General features: G+C 42.6%; 1 protein-coding gene across 2 annotated transcripts in view; it reads right to left on the bottom strand.

The window, feature by feature from the left end:
• Positions 1 to 1,352: 1,352 nt before the first annotated feature.
• LOC132833624 (solute carrier family 25 member 35-like) overlaps positions 1,353 to 17,431 on the bottom strand; it is a 32,185-nt gene continuing 16,106 nt past the window's right edge. Inside the window, exons 2-5 of one of the 2 annotated variants that reach the window (XM_060852031.1) lie at positions 12,739 to 12,804; positions 10,950 to 11,102; positions 8,164 to 8,298; positions 1,353 to 3,392 (exon numbers count right to left, since the gene is read on the bottom strand). In XM_060852031.1, coding sequence (XP_060708014.1) covers positions 3,210 to 3,392; positions 8,164 to 8,298; positions 10,950 to 11,102; positions 12,739 to 12,804 — 537 coding nt within the window. In that variant the 3' untranslated portion in view covers positions 1,353 to 3,209. The remainder of the gene's footprint in view (positions 3,393 to 8,163; positions 8,299 to 10,949; positions 11,103 to 12,738; positions 12,805 to 17,431) is intronic. The other variant, XM_060852032.1, reaches the window with a different exon arrangement.

Below are 17,431 nucleotides of genomic sequence, written 5' to 3' on the forward strand. Positions count from 1 at the left end.
ACTGTTTTTCTTGTACTTCTGTTCATTGGCTCTTTGTCCATCACTTATATTAATTGGCTATCAGTATCCAATACTCTCTGCATTTTAAAATCTGCAAATCTTTCCTGTAATTTAACTTTTGCCTTCCAATAAATCTGATAATTTGGTACCTTGCCTTTCTTCTTTGCACCCTCACCAACAGAGACATAATTAGAAGTCAGAAGTTTACATTTATACACACTGTCAAAGTATTGTTTTGACAACAGGACATAGCACAATTTATTACCTGAGAAACTCCTGCAGAACTGTCCTGAAGCTGAAATTACTGACTTCCAACAGCCACAATATGATGTCATTGAACATCAGTGATGGAAGGTGTGTATGTTTGTAGACGTACCAATCATTTGACTGTGTTATCCTTGACGTTGTCACCTTCTTGAGTGTTAATGAAGCTGTGCCCATCCAGGCAAGTGGGGAATATTCCAACACACTCTTTACTTGTGCCTTGTAGATGGTGGACAAGCTTTGGGGATGAGTTACTTGCTACAGTACTCGTAGCCTTTGACCTGCTTTTGTAACTAGTGTATTTATTGTGGTTCTGTTCGCTGAACTGGGAATTTGTGTTGCAGACGTTTCGTCCCGTCTAGGTGACATCCTCAGTGCTTGGGAGCCTCCTGTGAAGTGCTTCTGAATTCTTTCCTCCGGCATTTGTAGTGGTTTGAATCTGCCGGAGGAAAGATCACAGAAACGCTTCACAGGAGGCTCCCAAGCACTGAGGATATCACCTAGACAGGGGACGAAACGTCTGCAACACAAATTCCCAACTCGGCGAACAGAACCACAACAACGAGCACCCGATCTACAAATCTTTTCACAAACCTAGTGTATTTATGTGGTGAGTCTAGTTGAGTTTCTGGTCAATGGTAATCCAGGGTTTAATAGTGGTGGATTCAGTGATGGTAACACCATTGAATGTCAAAGGGCAGTGGTTAGATTGTCTCTTATTCATGATGGTTATGGCCTGGTAATTGTGTGACACGACTATTACTTATTACTTCTCAGCCCAAGCCTGGATATCGTCCAGATTTTGTATTTGAACATGAACAGTTTCAGTGTCTGAGGAATCATGAATGGTGCTCAACATTGTGCAATCATCGGTGAACATCCCCACTTCTGATCTTGTGATGGAGCAAAGGTCATTGATGAAACAGTTGAAGATGGTTGGACCTAGGACACTACCCTGAGGTAGTCCTGCAGGAACTATTTAGAAACATGGTTTGAAGTTTAGTTGGAGTAGTCCCTTGATTTGTTGCAAATTTCATTGATTAACAACTTCCCATTGTAGTGATGTTAAAAAAAGTAACATTCAACTCTTATTCACAATTCTTATTTTAATTTTCTTTTTTGCAGCATTACAGGAACACATTGGAAGGCACACAGTGATCTCAAGGAGGACAGTGATCCCCGATGTAGGCAAGGTTAGTGATCCTCAGTGTGGGCAGGACTAGTGATCCTTTAGGCATTTGTGATGGGCAGTTCCAGCTTTCTTGGATGTGACAAAATTCAGTGTTAGGATACGAAGACTACAATGAAAGGCACTTTCATTGGGAAATTAAATAGTCTAGATGCTAACACACAATATAAATTAACTCAGTTTCTCCCTTACAGAAAATCAATAGACTGTTTTGATCAGAGGTCAGTAACACCATACATGTATTGGAGGTTCCATTCTATTGGCTTAGTTTGGTCCAGTTCCTTGTTCTACATCATTACTATGAGAAGTCTAACATTGCAGTTGTAAGGCTACTTCAGCAAAAAAAAATGCTTTTCGTCAAACGTTGCTCATGAATAAGTGTGCAAAGCCATTGCTATCCATGGCTCACTTTAATTGTTCATTTGAGTCAGAAGTCAAAAAATAGAAGTTACCAAAGTGTCAGATCTGAGACTGCATGAAGATGCTGACATTGCATGTTTTATGTATCCTGAATGTCAAAAAGACAAAACTAAGCAAAACTTGATTTCAGATATCTGTTGCAGGTTCCATTTGTGCAATACACATTGAGAATGCTGTTCACAACCAGTCTGATGGGCAGGTTGTAAGTTCCTACATGTACCCTCTATGAAATGAGATGGGGGCAATTGCAATCTAGTCCTTGGTGGGTTTGAGCACTAATTTGATAATCCCATTAAAAGCAGCAACTGTTAGAAAGTGTACAAAATATTAAATTTTCACATTAGGATTTTTCTGAATATGAAATAGGGACATATTTTCAGGATTTGTAGAGGAGCTTTACTCTATATTTAACCAGTATTGTTAATGTTTTGTTGAGACCATTAACACACAACTAATATGTGCTTTTGACCACATGGCAATGTTTGAGAAACAGTGCAGACGGATCTGACCCAGGACTGCTTGATGTGGACACTGGGTGCTTATAACAGAATGTGTATCACACTACGCCACCTTCCCCAGTGGGCACAAACAAATGGAAAGTTTTTTTTTTATAAAAGTAGACTGTTAAACAGAGAGCTGCAAGGCAGTGGGAAATTGCAAAGTGGGTTTTGTATTCAAAGGAGTCAGGGAGCAGAGAAAATTCAGCAATTTTTACATTAATTTTTCTTTGGAATTATAAAATTAGTAATTTGAGGCTGCATAGTGGGAGAAAGAGGAATCTGGACCAAGCAGCGAGGCTGAGGGAATTAAGTGGCCAAAGCAAGGCTTCAAAATGGACCTGAATGTGATGGGACTGATCAACAGATAAATACAAGGTGATGGTTTATAATTTAGTCCCTGCTTTGTCTCTGATGTTACTCCAAGACCAGTATATGATTCGGTCTATCTATGTGATAACGTTCTTCCAAATGGCTCACCACTGCCGTTGGCATCATTTCCTCATTACCACAGGATGCGGACAGTGACCAGGCTTGGGGCCCTATCTGAATTTCTGTAGCAATCACTCATTCCATCAAATTGTTGCTGATGAAGTGAGAAAAGTATCAGTAGGAAGGAGTGGATCTTTACTCAGATGGTTCCAGTGTAATTTGAGGAAAAATGGATTTTCTTCCTGACCTGTGAATGGAAACACTCTCTTCTTGGTCACCCTCGGAAACTCAACAGGCAGGTCTGCCAACTCCTCTGGCTCAATGTTGATGGAGACCATACACTCCCCCTGTTTCTACTGGAGGCTTCGCCCCATTGACATAGACACTCAGTATCTGTAGCGGGTGCCTCAGATTTTCTCACGGTAGTCAGGATAGGCTAGTTTCTTGAGCTCATCCCAGAACAGCAGACTGAAAACTGTGTGTGGGCCCAAGCGAAAGTAGGCAGGTCCAATTCCCTTGTATAGACCTAGGACTCCCTCCTTACACGAGACCTTCAGCAAGCAATCCCAGAATCCTCTATAAAGCCTACCCTGCAAGGAATAAAAGTGTTTCATATCAGGTAGATCCTTATTAAAGGGACACTATACTTGCTTTATTAACATAAAGTGCTCAATGAACAGCACCATTTAAACAAACTGTAAGTTTTGACTCTTTTGGACAGATGACTGATATAACGCTGTGATTGGCCACCCCTTCCTGCGACAAAGTGCCTCGGTGACCTTATTTAAATTCGGGCCCCAAAGTGGTGGTCCAAACCAGCAAACCTGGTGAGGCTTCAGAATTCAGCAGCAGTATTTGCCAGCAAGGTAGGTTGAAGACTCACTACAGAGGATCTTCCAGTCCCTTCAAAAGCAATGTGCAGGCTACAAACAATTCCTATCTATAATGGTGTTCAGGCTCTTCCTTAAGTAAGAGAGGCAGGAAGGCTACCAACCTGAACATGATGCCAGAAAGAGCACTTACAATCAAATCCAAACCCCAAGCACTGGATAAGCGGTTGTTTGGCAAAAAGGAGAAAAATCAACCGTTCATTTTAAAAATGAATGGCATTTTATACAACAATAGCTGGAGTTAGGGTAATGCTACATCAACTTTTTAACGTGACTCCTGCTATGGTTTTACAGGCAGCAGCTAGATTCTGACATCTTATCCAAATAACCATTCGTCACGGATTAGTGAATACCTGTTTGACTGTTTTTAACAACCTTACTCAAGATTCACAACCAGTAAAGGGACTGCGGTGTGGTCAAAGTTAGAATCCAGTTTGAATTTATTCCCCTCCCTAGCCTTCAGCAAACCCAGCACAAGCAAGGTGTTAAGACCTGAAAGATCTGTAACCACCCTCAGAGCTGACTCACCAAATCAGCCATCAAGGAACAGAAACAGACATTTCAGAGTGTGTTTGAACCGTCTGCATTCCCTTTTGCCGTACTATTAAAGACTTTCCCGTGCAACTATCCTTATTGACAGTCACTGGGAGAGGCAGGGCAGCAGCTCAACATTCTGCTGTCCAACCTTGACAACATCTTCTCCAATTGGCTTGAGGAGCCAGTGAAGCCTGAAGTTGGACATAATGGGATAACCAATGGTGAGAGTGGAGGCATGCGGTGGGCAGAGGTCACCTGTTGAATGGTCCTGGAATTTTTCCAAGCAGCTGTCACAACCCAGCATGAGGATTCTGGGTAATCCAAGATGGAGGACGGGAAAAATTTCTGGCTGTAAGAGCTACTCCTTTTTTTGAGGTATTTTAGGTGCTGGAGGTGATTTCCTTGAATTCCAGGAGCAGCAATGACTATTTTATACGCTGTTGCATTGTTTTGGAACTTTGGAAAAAAAAGTCAGAACAACAGTTTTAAAAGGGAGAAGAGCAGACAAAGGAAGCACATGGTGAGGACAGTGCAGGGGGGAGAGAGAGAGAGAAAGAGAGAGAGAGAGAGAGAGAGAGAGAAAAAAAACCTGCACAGTTACTGCCTTTGCTGTTTGAATTCATGTGTCGCTGGACATCGGAGTGCATCTGGGACAATTCACAAACAGTGAATTTCACAACTGATCTTGGAAGAACTGTTGGGTGAAGCTCACAGCACAGAATCAGATAAGTTAATTGTTGTTTTAAGAGTGTCCAAGAGAAAGGCTGCAGTAGTGAGTATTGTGGATTCTTTCTTGATTATATGTTTTTGGAGATAAGTCTCTTGATTAAACTTAAAATATAAGCCATAGCTATTAATTTAACCTGGAGCAGTGTTAGGAGAGGAATAAGACGGTGTTATTTTGTGGGTCTGTAGATTGTGAAGAGGCAAAAATGGCCTTTGCAGTGATATGTACTTCTTGTCAGATGTGGGAGTTTAAAGAGAGTTTAAGGGTTACTGCGGATTATATCTGCCATAAATGCTGTTGGATGCGAATCTTATGAGATCGAGTAGATTGGTTGGAGAGACAGATAGAAGCGATGAGGAATTTGCAACAGTAACAGTATGTGATGGATGGCAGGTAGGGGAAGTGGGGGGGGGCGTAGCGTGGGAGTCTCAGATATGATCACATAGATAGGTTAACTCCAGGAAGGGTAAGAGAGGTAGGCAGCTAGTGCAGGAGTCTTTTGTGGACATACCCATTTCAAACAGGTATGTTGTTTTGGAAAATGTAGGGGGTGATGGATTCTCAGGGGAACGTAGCACGAACAGCCAAGTTTCTGGTATTGAGACTGGCTCTAATGTAATGAGGGGTACGTCGGTGTCCAAGAGATCAATTGTGTTAGGGGATTCTGTAGTCAGAGGTACAGACAGACGTTTCTGTGGCCAGCAGAGAAAAAGCAGAATGGTGTGTTGTTTCCCTGGTGCCAGGATCAAGGATGTCTCAGAGAGGGTGCAGAATGTTCTCACGGGGGAAGAGGGGGCAGCAGGAGGTCATTGTCCACATTGGAACCAATGACATTGGAAGTGAAAAGGTTGAGATTCTGAAGGGAGATTACAGAGGGACCCAGGGAGGTAGTGAGGAAAGAGATCGATCTGAGACGGGTACAGCTGAGAACAGAAGTGAATCAAACAAACAGTCAGGGCAGACAGGGACAAGGTAGGACTAATAAATTAAACTGCATTTATTTCAATGCAAGGGGTCTAACAGTGAAGGCAGATGAACTCAGGATAGATCGAGTGAATCCTTAGAAGAGTATAAAGGAAGTAGGAGTATACCTAAGAGGGAAATCAGGAGGGCAAAAAGGGGACATGAGATAGCTTTGGCAAACAGAATTAAGGAGAATCCAAAGAGTTTTTACAAATATATTAAACAAAAGGGTAACTAGGGAGAGAATAGGGCCCCACAAAGATCAGCAAGGTGGCCTTTGTGTGGAGCCACAGAAAAAGGGGGGAGATGCAAAATATTCATTTTGTATCAGTATTTACTATGGAAAAGGATATGGAAGATATGGACTGTAGAGAAATAGATGGTGACATATTGCAAAATGTCCAGATTACAGAGAAGGAAGTGCTGGATGTCCTGGAACCTGTTAAAGGTTGTTAAATCTCCAGGACCTGATCTGGTGTACCCGAGAAAGCTAGAGCAGTGATTGCTGGGCCTCTTGCTGAGATATTTATATCATCGATAGTCCAGGTGAGGTGCTGGAAGACTGGAGGTTGGCAAATGTGGTGCCACTGTTTAAGAAGGGTGGTAAAGACAAGCCAGGGAACTATAGACCGGTGAGCCTGACCTCAGTGGTAGGCAAGTTGTTAGAGGGAATCCTGAGGGACAGGATGTACATGTATTTGGAAAGGCAAGGACTGATTCGGGATAGTCAACATGGCTTTGTGCATGGGAAATCATGTCTCACAAAGATTGAGTTTTTTGAAGAAGTAACAAAGAACATTGATGAGGGCAGAGCAGTAGATATGATCTATATGGACTTCAGTAACGCGTTCGACAAGGTCCCCTATGGGAGATCGATTAGCAAGGTTAGATTTCATGGAATACAGGGACAACTAGCCATTTGGATACAGAACTGGCTCACAGGTAGAAGACAGAGGGTGGTGATGGAGAGTTGTTTTTCAGACTGGAGGTCTGTGACCAGTGGAGTGCCACAAGGATCGGTGCTGGGCCCTCTACTTTTTGTCATTTACATAAATGATTTGGATGCGAGCATAAGGGGTACAGTTAATAAGTTTGTAGATGACACCAAAATTGGAGGTGTAGTGGACAGTGAAGAGGGTAACTTCATTACACCAGATGGGCCAATGGACTGAGAAGTGGCAGATGGAGTTTAATTCAGATAAATGCAAGGTGCTGCATTTTGGGAAAGTAAATCTTAGCAAGACTTATACACTTAATGGTAAAGTCTGAGGGAGTGTTGCTGAACAAACAGACCTTGGAGTGCAGGTTCATAGCTCCTTGAAAGTGGAGTCGTAGGTAAATAGGAGAGTGAAGGCAGCGTTTGATATGCTTTCCTTTATTGGTCAGAGTATTGAGTACAGGAGTTGGGAGGTCATGTTGCGGCTGTACATGACATTGGTTAGGCCACTGTTGGAATATTGCATGCAATTCTGATCTCCTTCCTATCGAAAAGATGTTGTGAAACCTGAAAAGGTTCAGAAAAGATTTACAAGGATGTTGCAAGGGTTGGAGGATCTGAGCTACAGGGAGAGGCTGAACAGGCTGGGGCTGTTTTCCCTGCAGTGTCGGAGGCTGATGGGTGACCTTAAAGAGGTTTGCAAAATTATGAGGGGCATAGATAGGATAAATAGACAAAGTCTTTTCCCTGGGGTGGAGGAGTCTAGAACTAGAGGATATAGGTTTAGGGTGAGAGGGGAAAGATATAAAAGAGACCTAAGGGGCAACCTTTTCAAGCAGAGGGTGATACATGTATGGAATGAGCTGCCAGAGGAAGTGGTGGAGGCTGGTACAATTGCAACATTTAAGAGGCATTTGGATGGGTATATGAATGGGAAGGGTTTGGAGGGATATGGGCCGGGTGCTGGCAGGTGAGACTAGATTGGGTTGGGATATCTGGTCGGCGTGGACAGGTCAGACCGTAGGGTCTGTTTCCACGCTGTACATCTCTATGACTCTAAATGTCCTGTATATAAGAATGGCTAGAGACAGACGGACGCACACAGACACACACCTGCTTCCTCAAAAAATCATTGAAGTACATCAATTGTGGTTTTATTAGGTGTGGAATTCAAGATGCCACTGGCATTCTGGCTGGTCTAGTTCTCCTTATAAGCTGGTGTGATGCTGGGAGGGGAAAGAACAACAAGTTGTAGAGGTCACACCATGGGCACTGGGCGTGTGATTTGATGACGGGGGAGGACATACCTTGCCAACCTCATCGACTGGTTGGTTGTAGAGTCTCGTACTGATGACATCAAAGGGAGTCATAGTGATCACCACGGCAATGCTGCTCATCATTCCTCCTGCCAAACCGACCATCCAGCTATCATTGCTGAACCACTGTATGTATTAATAAAATCACAAAATCAACTTGTGTTAAAGCTCATAAACTCCTCTTTATCCAATTCAACTTTTAAGTGGATCTGACAGCTAATTAATACCTGGTGCTCAACCAAAGAATGAATTAAAGAATTTAGGATTCAATGTTGAAGGTGCTCACTTGAATCACAACAATTTGCTTTTGGCTGTATTACTCATTTCTGTTCCCCTTAATAGCTTTGAAAACTTCAATAAATTACTACTAATCCATCCTAAATTCCAAGAAATATGATCCTGGTTTAAATGATATTTCCCCCTTATTTAGGCCTTGGAGTCTACAAAGTAAATCTACACTGCATTCCTTGCAAAGCCTATATATTCTTAAAGTCTGGTTGAAGATTTGTAGCTCGGGTGTCCGTTGTTGTGGTTCTGTTCGCCGAGCTGGAAGTTTTTGCTGCAAACGTTTCGTTCCCTGGCTAGGGAACATCATCAGTGCTATTGGAGCCTCCTGTGAAGCGCTGCTTTGATGTTTCTTCCGTATTTATAGTGGTTTGTTCTTGCCGCTTCCGGGTGTCAGTTTCAGCTGTAGTAGTTTGTATGTGGGGTCCAGGTCGATGTGTCTGTTGATGGATGTTCTTGCCGCTTCCGGGTGTCAGTTTCAGCTGTAGTGGTTTGTATATGGGGTCCAGGTCCATGTGTCTGTTAATGGAGTTTGTGGATGAATGCCATGCCTCTAGGAATTCCCTGGCTGTTCTCTGTCTGGCTTGTCCTATGATGGTAGTGTTTTCCCAGTCGAATTCATGTTCCTGGTTGTCTGAGTGTATGGCTACTAGGGATAGCTGGTCGTGTCGTTTTGTGGCTAGCTGATGTTCATGGATGCGGATTGTTAGCTGTCTTCCTGTTTGTCCTATATAGTGTTTTGTGCAGTCCTTGCATGGTATTTTGTAAACTACGTTAGTTTGGCTCGTGCTGGCTATTGGGTCCTTTGTACTAGAACAAAGGACCCAATAGCCAGCACGAGCCAAACTAACGTAGTTTACAAAATACCATGCAAGGACTGCACAAAACACTATATAGGACAAACAGGAAGACAGCTAACAATCCGCATCCATGAACATCAGCTAGCCACAAAACGACACGACCAGCTATCCCTAGTAGCCATACACTCAGACAACCAGGAACATGAATTCGACTGGGAAAACACTACCATCATAGGACAAGCCAGACAGAGAACAGCCAGGGAATTCCTAGAGGCATGGCATTCATCCACAAACTCCATTAACAGACACATGGACCTGGACCCCATATACAAACCACTACAGCTGAAACTGACACCCGGAAGCGGCAAGAACAAACCACTATAAATACCGGAAGAAACATCAAAGCAGCGCTTCACAGGAGGCTCCAATAGCACTGATGATGTTCCCTAGCCAGGGAACGAAACGTTTGCAGCAAAAACTTCCAGCTCGGCGAACAGAACCACAACACCTATATATTCTTCCTAAGATGTGTTGGATAGACACAGATGGCAGTGGAAGTAGGCTGTCTTTGGGAGAAAGGATGGTTAGAAATTCAGATCAGGGCTGAACATGAATGCCAATTAATCTGATGCAGTCCATTAAATTTATTCTTAATCTCATAGGATCATAGGGCAGGTTGTACCGGTCTCAGAAGCTGGAAAATGTGAGGGTGTGTGTAACATTTTGGTGAACCTTGGGAGCTTGACTTGCCAACCACATTGAGCAAATAGGGCATTTTACTGACGGCCAGTGCGGAATCAGGCCAGAGGAGTCAGGCTCAGAAAGAGTGGTGCTGGAAAAGCACAGCAAGTCAGGCAGCATCCGAGGAGCAGGAGAATCAACATTTCGGGCAATAAGGGCTTTAGCCTGAAACTTCAACTCTCCTGCTCCTCGGATGCTGCCTGACCTGCTGTGCTTTTCCAGCACCACACTTTTTGACTCTGATCCCCAGCATCTGCAGTGCTCACTTTCTCCCTGGGGATTCAGAGACAAAGCCTAATTTACTAGTAATTTACCAATAGCAGATTGACTGGGGTGGGGAAGCTGATGGCCACATGGGCACCTTTTGAAATAGGGCAGGATAGGACCCTTGGCTGATGTTTCCTCCTTAGCCAAGCTCAGTGAAACCAATTGTACAGCCTCTGCCACCATCTCAACCACAAACAGGCAACAAACCTCAGATAAAGTTATTAAACCATTAGGAACAGCGCCTGGAGCATGAAGATCTGAACAAAAAAAAAATCCTTTGGATCACTGAATTTTCTATCTCCAACAACGCCAAGGAGGTCTGTCACTTCAGGGACCCTCTTGAGGTCTGATGAGTGGTTGCACTGTGACCCTGTCAACTTGCTAGGAAGTGGTGGAGGCTGGTACAATTACAACATTTAAAAGGCATTTAGATGGATATATGAATTGGAAGGGTTTAGAGGGATATGGGCGAAATCTAATTCTAAATTAATGCTGGTCAATGGAACATCTAGTTGGCATGAACGAGTTGGACTGAAGGGTCTGTTTCTGTGCTGTATATCTCTATGACTCTACGACTCTAAATCACCAATCCTGGTCCTGAAGGCAGATTGTATTAAAGACTGCAGTTATCGATCATTGAACTTCTCCGTGAAATGTAACAGTCCCAACTTGATATGCACTCACCTGCTGATCCTTGACTAACTGCTTGGCAGAGTCAAATGTAGCGAGCTGTGCTGCAGATCCAACCATCACCCTTGGCACAGCAGCACTGACCCCTCGCCACAGGCCTAGAATCCCTTGTTGTCTGTAGATTGTCAAGAAGGCAGTTGTGACTCCCTGGGATTGAAGACACAATGAGGTCATGCTCATCTGACAAGGAGAGCTTCACGGAACAACATATATGCCTGGAATTACCCAGTCTGGTCACGTTGGAGAATGTTATGCAGAGTCAGTAACAATTGAAGAGGAAGTGACCAGAAGATGGTGGAAGAAATCATAGAATGGGGTGGGGGGAGGGGGAGGTTGGTGGTGGTGCTCATGTAGGGGGTAGATAAGTTGCAAGACAAAGTGTTTTAAAAAAGAGTGTTCCAAAGAGCTGAGATACACTGACTGAGAGATCAGTCTCTGATGGAGGAGCAGAGGGTCTGTGTGTGTGTGGAGGGAGGACTGTGATCCTAGAGGCAGATCTGTAGGAAATGTGGCAGGGGAGATGCATTGATCCATTTGGAGGAACAGGCAGTGGGAAGTGCAGTGATCCAGTCAGAGGACCTGGGGGGGGGGGGGGGGAGAGATGGTGGGGAAAGCAATGATCTAGTCAGAGGAGAAGAGAGACAGCAGGAAGAGCAGAGGTCCAGCCAGAGAGTAGTCAACCAGGATTACAGTTGTGAAGGTTATGGGACACATTCCTAAGTTAAGGAGAAACATGGAGCTGAGATTTGAAAGCAAAACAGAACTGGAACTCAATGCTGTTGGGGTGAGGCAGGCAGGCAGGCGGGCACCAGGGGGATGATTTTGAAAGCATTATTTGTTGACCCGAGCCATGACTGGTTTGTCGTGATGTGCAATTTAATTGTAAGGTCTAGTTTAATCTATTAACATACACTTGCAGCAAACCAGGACTAATTTTAGAGTGGTATAAAGCTGTGATCAATTCCCTGGTCAGTTCCCTGGGTCAATGGACAATCTGTAAGGAAAACAAGCTGCAAAACTGCAGTAATCTTTTAGGATTTAACATTAGGGTGGGAAAGGTAAATTCAGCTCTCCTGGAGTTGACCCATCAACTCCCTCCCCCAATCAGTAAAATGTTCACAGCTACAGAAACAATGGGAACTTCAACCACAGTTAATAACTGACTGCATCGGAATTGCAACGTCATTAATGACCTTTACAGCAGGGAAACATTGACTGCCTCCAACACAACAAGCCATTGGTAACAGCAGGAGCACAGAGTCAGCATATTAGGATCTTTTAGCACCAATTACTGTCCTAACATAATGAACTTTCACCAGAGACCCAGGTACTGCTAGGCTGTGCCCAATTCTGTTCTGTTGGCATTATTCCAATCATCTTAGATTCTCTTATTTCCCAGGTTTGGATCCAAATGCATTCCTCCTTTAAAATTAAAGCACATGATAGTGTAGAAGCAAGGGTACAGGATGCAGTATAAGAAATATCTAATACTAGGAATCAAGTACAGTACATGAGTTTACAAATTTGAGTGCAGATGTTGGAGATCAGAATCAAGAGTGTGGTGCTGGAAAGACACAGCAGGTCAAGCAGCATCCGAGGAGCAGGAGAATTGACGTTTTAGGCACGAATGGCTTATGCCTGAACCGTCGACTCTACTGCTCCTCGGATGCTGCCTGACCTGCTGTGTCTTTCCAGCACTACACTCTCGACATTCATGGATGTAAAGAAATTCGATTAATTTTGCTGTCTAAATACAAGCCTTTCTTTCCAAAGCAGTGTGTACCTGATGGTTATGTTGGTGTCCCACAGCGATGACAGCTGCTGACTGGGCCTGAAGGTGAGTCTTTACCTGAGAGTAAGCAAAGCACAAAACAGTCACATCTCATTTGGACCAGGCAGAAGAGGAATCAAAAATCAGCTCTCGGGAAATTCCAAATAATTGCTGAAATATTTATATTCCACTACATATGGATTTATTGTACCCATGAATTGTAAAATGCTTCATGAATGACTAACACTGTCCCACTACCACACTGGCACATAATCCTTTAGGTGTGCACTTGGCAGCATCATATTTATTATTTTACAAGTAAAATTCAAAAAACTGTAATTACCATTGGGATCATCTGACACCATAGAAGCAGACCCACAAGCACAATGAACATCCCACTGGGATTTCTGTGTTTATGAGAATTAACTCAAAGCTGCTCCAGCTGCATCTTCCTCCCCCACCCTCTCCTCTGTTGGTAAAAAGCCCATTCACGAGCAAGTTGAGGGAGTGGGCAATTTCATGGCAGGTAAATGTGAGGTTATGCAAAATCAAATCAAGTCAAATATCTGAATGTTGATAGATTGGAAGCGGGGGAGCTGTCTCACACCTCTGTGTCCTTGTACATCAGTCACTGAAAGTAAGCATGCAGGTACAGCAGGTATTGAAGAAGGTAAATTGGATGTTCGCTTCATAGTGAGAGTATTCAAATACAGGAGCAGGGATGTCATAATGTAACTACACAGGGCCTGGCGTATTGTGTGCAGTTTTGATCTTCTTGTCCAAGGAAGAACGTTCTGGCAATGGAAGGAAAGCAATGAAGCTCTACTGGACAGATTCCTGGGATGATAGGACTGATATATGAAGAGAGACCGGATTCACGGACTACATTCACTGACATTTTGAGAATGAAATTAGAGTTTTCTAACAGGACTAGATAAACGCAGGAAGGATGCCCTGATGACCAGGGAATCCATTGGGTTGAGCCAATTTTGTATCTATATGGTTAGCTCTCCTTGTATTCCATGTGATCTAACTCTGTTAACCAGTCTACCATGCAATAGGTTCTGTGACTGTAAAGGTAACATGGAAGGGTATGTTCCGCTTGTGTATTTTCTCTCTATCAGAAAAATAAGCAGATTCACTCTGCCTCCTGACCACCCACTGGAGAGTAACCTTTCTCTCCAACAGTTTTAGAATTACCTACTGAAGCTCCACAAAAGATTTGCAGGTAACGGACAGGTTTGACACTGTAACCACAACAGGACTCTGAACAATACACACAATTACTGAATTTTACCACAATTTCCTTCCTCCGACTTTATCTGGAAGGCACAGTCTTGCTGATCTTCAACTCTCCAGGTGACTATAACTTGGAGGTGCCAGTGTTGGACTGGGGTGGACAAAGTTAAAAATCACACAACACCTGGTTATAGTCCAACTGGCTTATTTGGAAGCCAAATAAACCAGTTGGACTATAACCAGGTGTTGTGCGATTTTTAACTTTCTACAGGTGACAGAAGCCCTCCAGTGTCCAAAACACATGGCCTTAGTTCATTAAAAGAGATCAAAGAGTCCTCAGTAGGATATTAGAGTTGAAGTGAGATATAGAAATAAAAAAGATAAGGACATCATAATTAAGTTTTGTACATCCTTAGCCGACACCCAATACTTGTGCATTCTCCAGTAACTCACCAAAGTGTAAGCAAGCTCATTGTAAGACACAGCTTCTTCCATTTCATCGGGCTTCTCTGCAGCTCCTATATAAACCAGTTGGATGATTTGATGGTGGAAGAATTTGGTGGTGTATAAAAGCACCTCTGAGTATTAAAATAACTGGTTCTAAAATTGAAGAATGTATGTTTTGTAGAACAAAATGTGAGTATAACATAGAAGAAATGTAAGGTAGAATGAGTGTAAAGTCTTACATGAGGGAATGAAGTTTAGACCATGTGCATTGTCAATAAATTGTGACGGAATAGCTAAAAGTGAGCCTGAACTGCTCCCACAAACTACACATGAAGGGACACATTTACTTAACAAAGCCACGCTGAACGAGTCAGGCACAGTAAGTGAAGTGAGCAGCTGTTGTTTTCCTTCACTTTATAAATGTGCTAATTCATTGGAACAGATCTTGCTGTTCACATGACAGAATACTATTTAAATCCCAGCCTCATCTAAGTTTTCCTTTAAGTAAGATGATAAGAACTCGTTCAAAGGAACTGCAGGAACAAATGAAACTGCATGAAAACCAGGTCACAGCACTCTCTCCTGCCTAGTCCACGTCTGCGATCAGTGCACAGAGTGTAAAGGGAGAGGGTTACAGGTGCAGGTTATTCTGTACTGAAAACGATGCCCTCAGAATGATGAATAAAACCATTTTGAACTCAATTTCCCAACAATTTCATAAGGTGACAGTCATCAAAGAATCTAGTGTACGAGGTCTAACAACATCACCTTGCATTAAACAATTTATCACAGGCTAAATATTAAAATAGTCACAGAAAGCTCAGCTCTACTGCTTAACAAAGCACTGAATTCCATTGACATTTATAGAGTCACACAGCATGGAAACAGACCCTTTGGTCCAACGAGTCTATGGTGAGCATGTTCCCAAACTAAACTAGTCCCACTTGCCTGTGTTTGGCCCATATCCTTCCAAACCTTTACAATTCATGAAGTTTGGTAGTACAGAACTTTGAGTATGGCTGAATTTATTGAAACTTTTTGTCTTACACTCAATAAGACATTGGCAAGATTACCTATAGAAAAGGGAAATCCATTTTATGCTATATGAAAAGAAATGCTGATTGGTTGGCAAGTGAATTGTGATTGGTACAGCATTGCCATGGAGAATGCACCAGCTAGATGACAATTGGCAGTTTACTGCCAAGTTTGTTTCAACTGAAACTGGGCAAATTTGTTTTGATGGGTCAAGGCATTGCCTGAAGAATGATTTGAGAGAGTGGCCATCTCCTGTTTTGTAAAGGTGAAACAGGCGCAATGTGTGTATGTGCTCTTTCTATCTTCAAAGAACAGGGCCCTGTGTATTAATAGATGTAATTTCCCCTGTGTACAAACATGCCACTCTGCTAGCCGGACTGACAATCTTGAATTGGTTGTTAGTGTAATTCTTAGCTTGCTCAGGATTATTTAGTCTCTCTTACCAACATCCTTTAAAAAGGACAAAGGAGAAATGTAGAGAGAGAAGATTATGAGAATAAGTCTGACTCCAGAGATTTGAGCTCAAAAACAAGGCTGACATTTCAGATGGAGAACTGAAGTAGTCAGAGGTATTATTGCCTTTTGGATGAGATGTTAAACCGCAGTCCAATATATCTTTTCAGGTGGACATGGAAGACTCCATGGTATCAGTTTGAGGAAGAACACCAGAGATTTCTACAATATCTTACCTAATATTTATCCCTCAACCAACATCACTAAAACAAATCATTTCATGAGTTCATTATCACCTTATCATTTGTGGGGTTTTACTGTGCGTAAATTGACAGTTATTTCCTACATTACAATTGTGATTCTTCTTTAAGAAGTACTTTATTGGCTGTAGAATACTTGGAACATCCTGAGGTTGGAAAAAGGTGCTATTTAAATGCAAGTTTCTTTCTTCAGAACATCAGGTTTCTGACACAGCATAAGCTGTCCTATCCAGTTTCCGTCAAGCTTAAAGAAAATGTAAAATTAATGTATCCCAAAATTAAGACAATTACTTGTACTATAGGATTTTGATGACTGTACAATTGCATGAACATTTTTTCATGGATAAAAATCACACAACACCAGTTTATAGTCCAACTGGTTTAATTGGAAGCACACAAGCTTTCGGAGCGCTGCTCCTTCATCAGGTGGTTGTGGAGTACACAATTGTAAGGCACAGACTTTATTGCAAATTCTGTGTCTTACATTTATGAACTCCACAACCACCTAATGAAGGAGCAGCGCTCCAAAAGTTAGTGCTTCCAATTAAACCTGTTGGACTGTAACCTGGTGTATGATTTTTAACTTTGTACACCCCAGTCCATCACTGGCATCTTCAAATCATTTGACATGGAAGCCTCAGTTGGAGTTGATAGTCCTCAGTAATTGATTGATTGATTTATTGTTGTCACATGTATTGAAGTACAATGAAAAATATTGTTAAGCACTACCGCAGTTAGGCGGTAGTGTGGGGGGTTAGAGAAAAAAATAGCAGAAAGTGTTGATTTAGTCCCTGCCCTCCCCTTCACTGTTTTGATCACACAGCATTGTCCTTTGATGTGAAGGGCACTGCTTGTCAAAAAAAAGGAAAAACTATAACAAAAAAAAGAAAAGTATTGTTTTGTGTGCTATCCAGGCAGATCACACCACCTATAGTGCACTAGGGTAGCAGAACAGAGAGCAGAATACAGTGTTACAGCCACAGAGAAGGTGCAGAGAGAGAGAGAGAGAGAGAGAGAGAGAGAGTAAGACAAAAAGTGATAAGAATGAACATTTGTGAGGTTTGTTTAAGAGTCTGATAACAGCAGGAAAGCTGTTCTTGAATCTATTCATACGTGTATACAAACTTTTATATCTTCTACCAAATGGAAGAGGGTGGAAGAAAGTATAATTGAGGTGGAAGGGGTCTTTAAATGTTAGTTGCTTTCCTGAGGCAATGGGAAATATAGATGGAGTCAATGGATGGAAGGCTGGATGGACTGGGCTGTATTCA

This window comes from Hemiscyllium ocellatum, chromosome 37 (genome assembly GCF_020745735.1).
Source record: "Hemiscyllium ocellatum isolate sHemOce1 chromosome 37, sHemOce1.pat.X.cur, whole genome shotgun sequence".
Classification (NCBI taxonomy): domain Eukaryota; kingdom Metazoa; phylum Chordata; class Chondrichthyes; order Orectolobiformes; family Hemiscylliidae; genus Hemiscyllium; species Hemiscyllium ocellatum.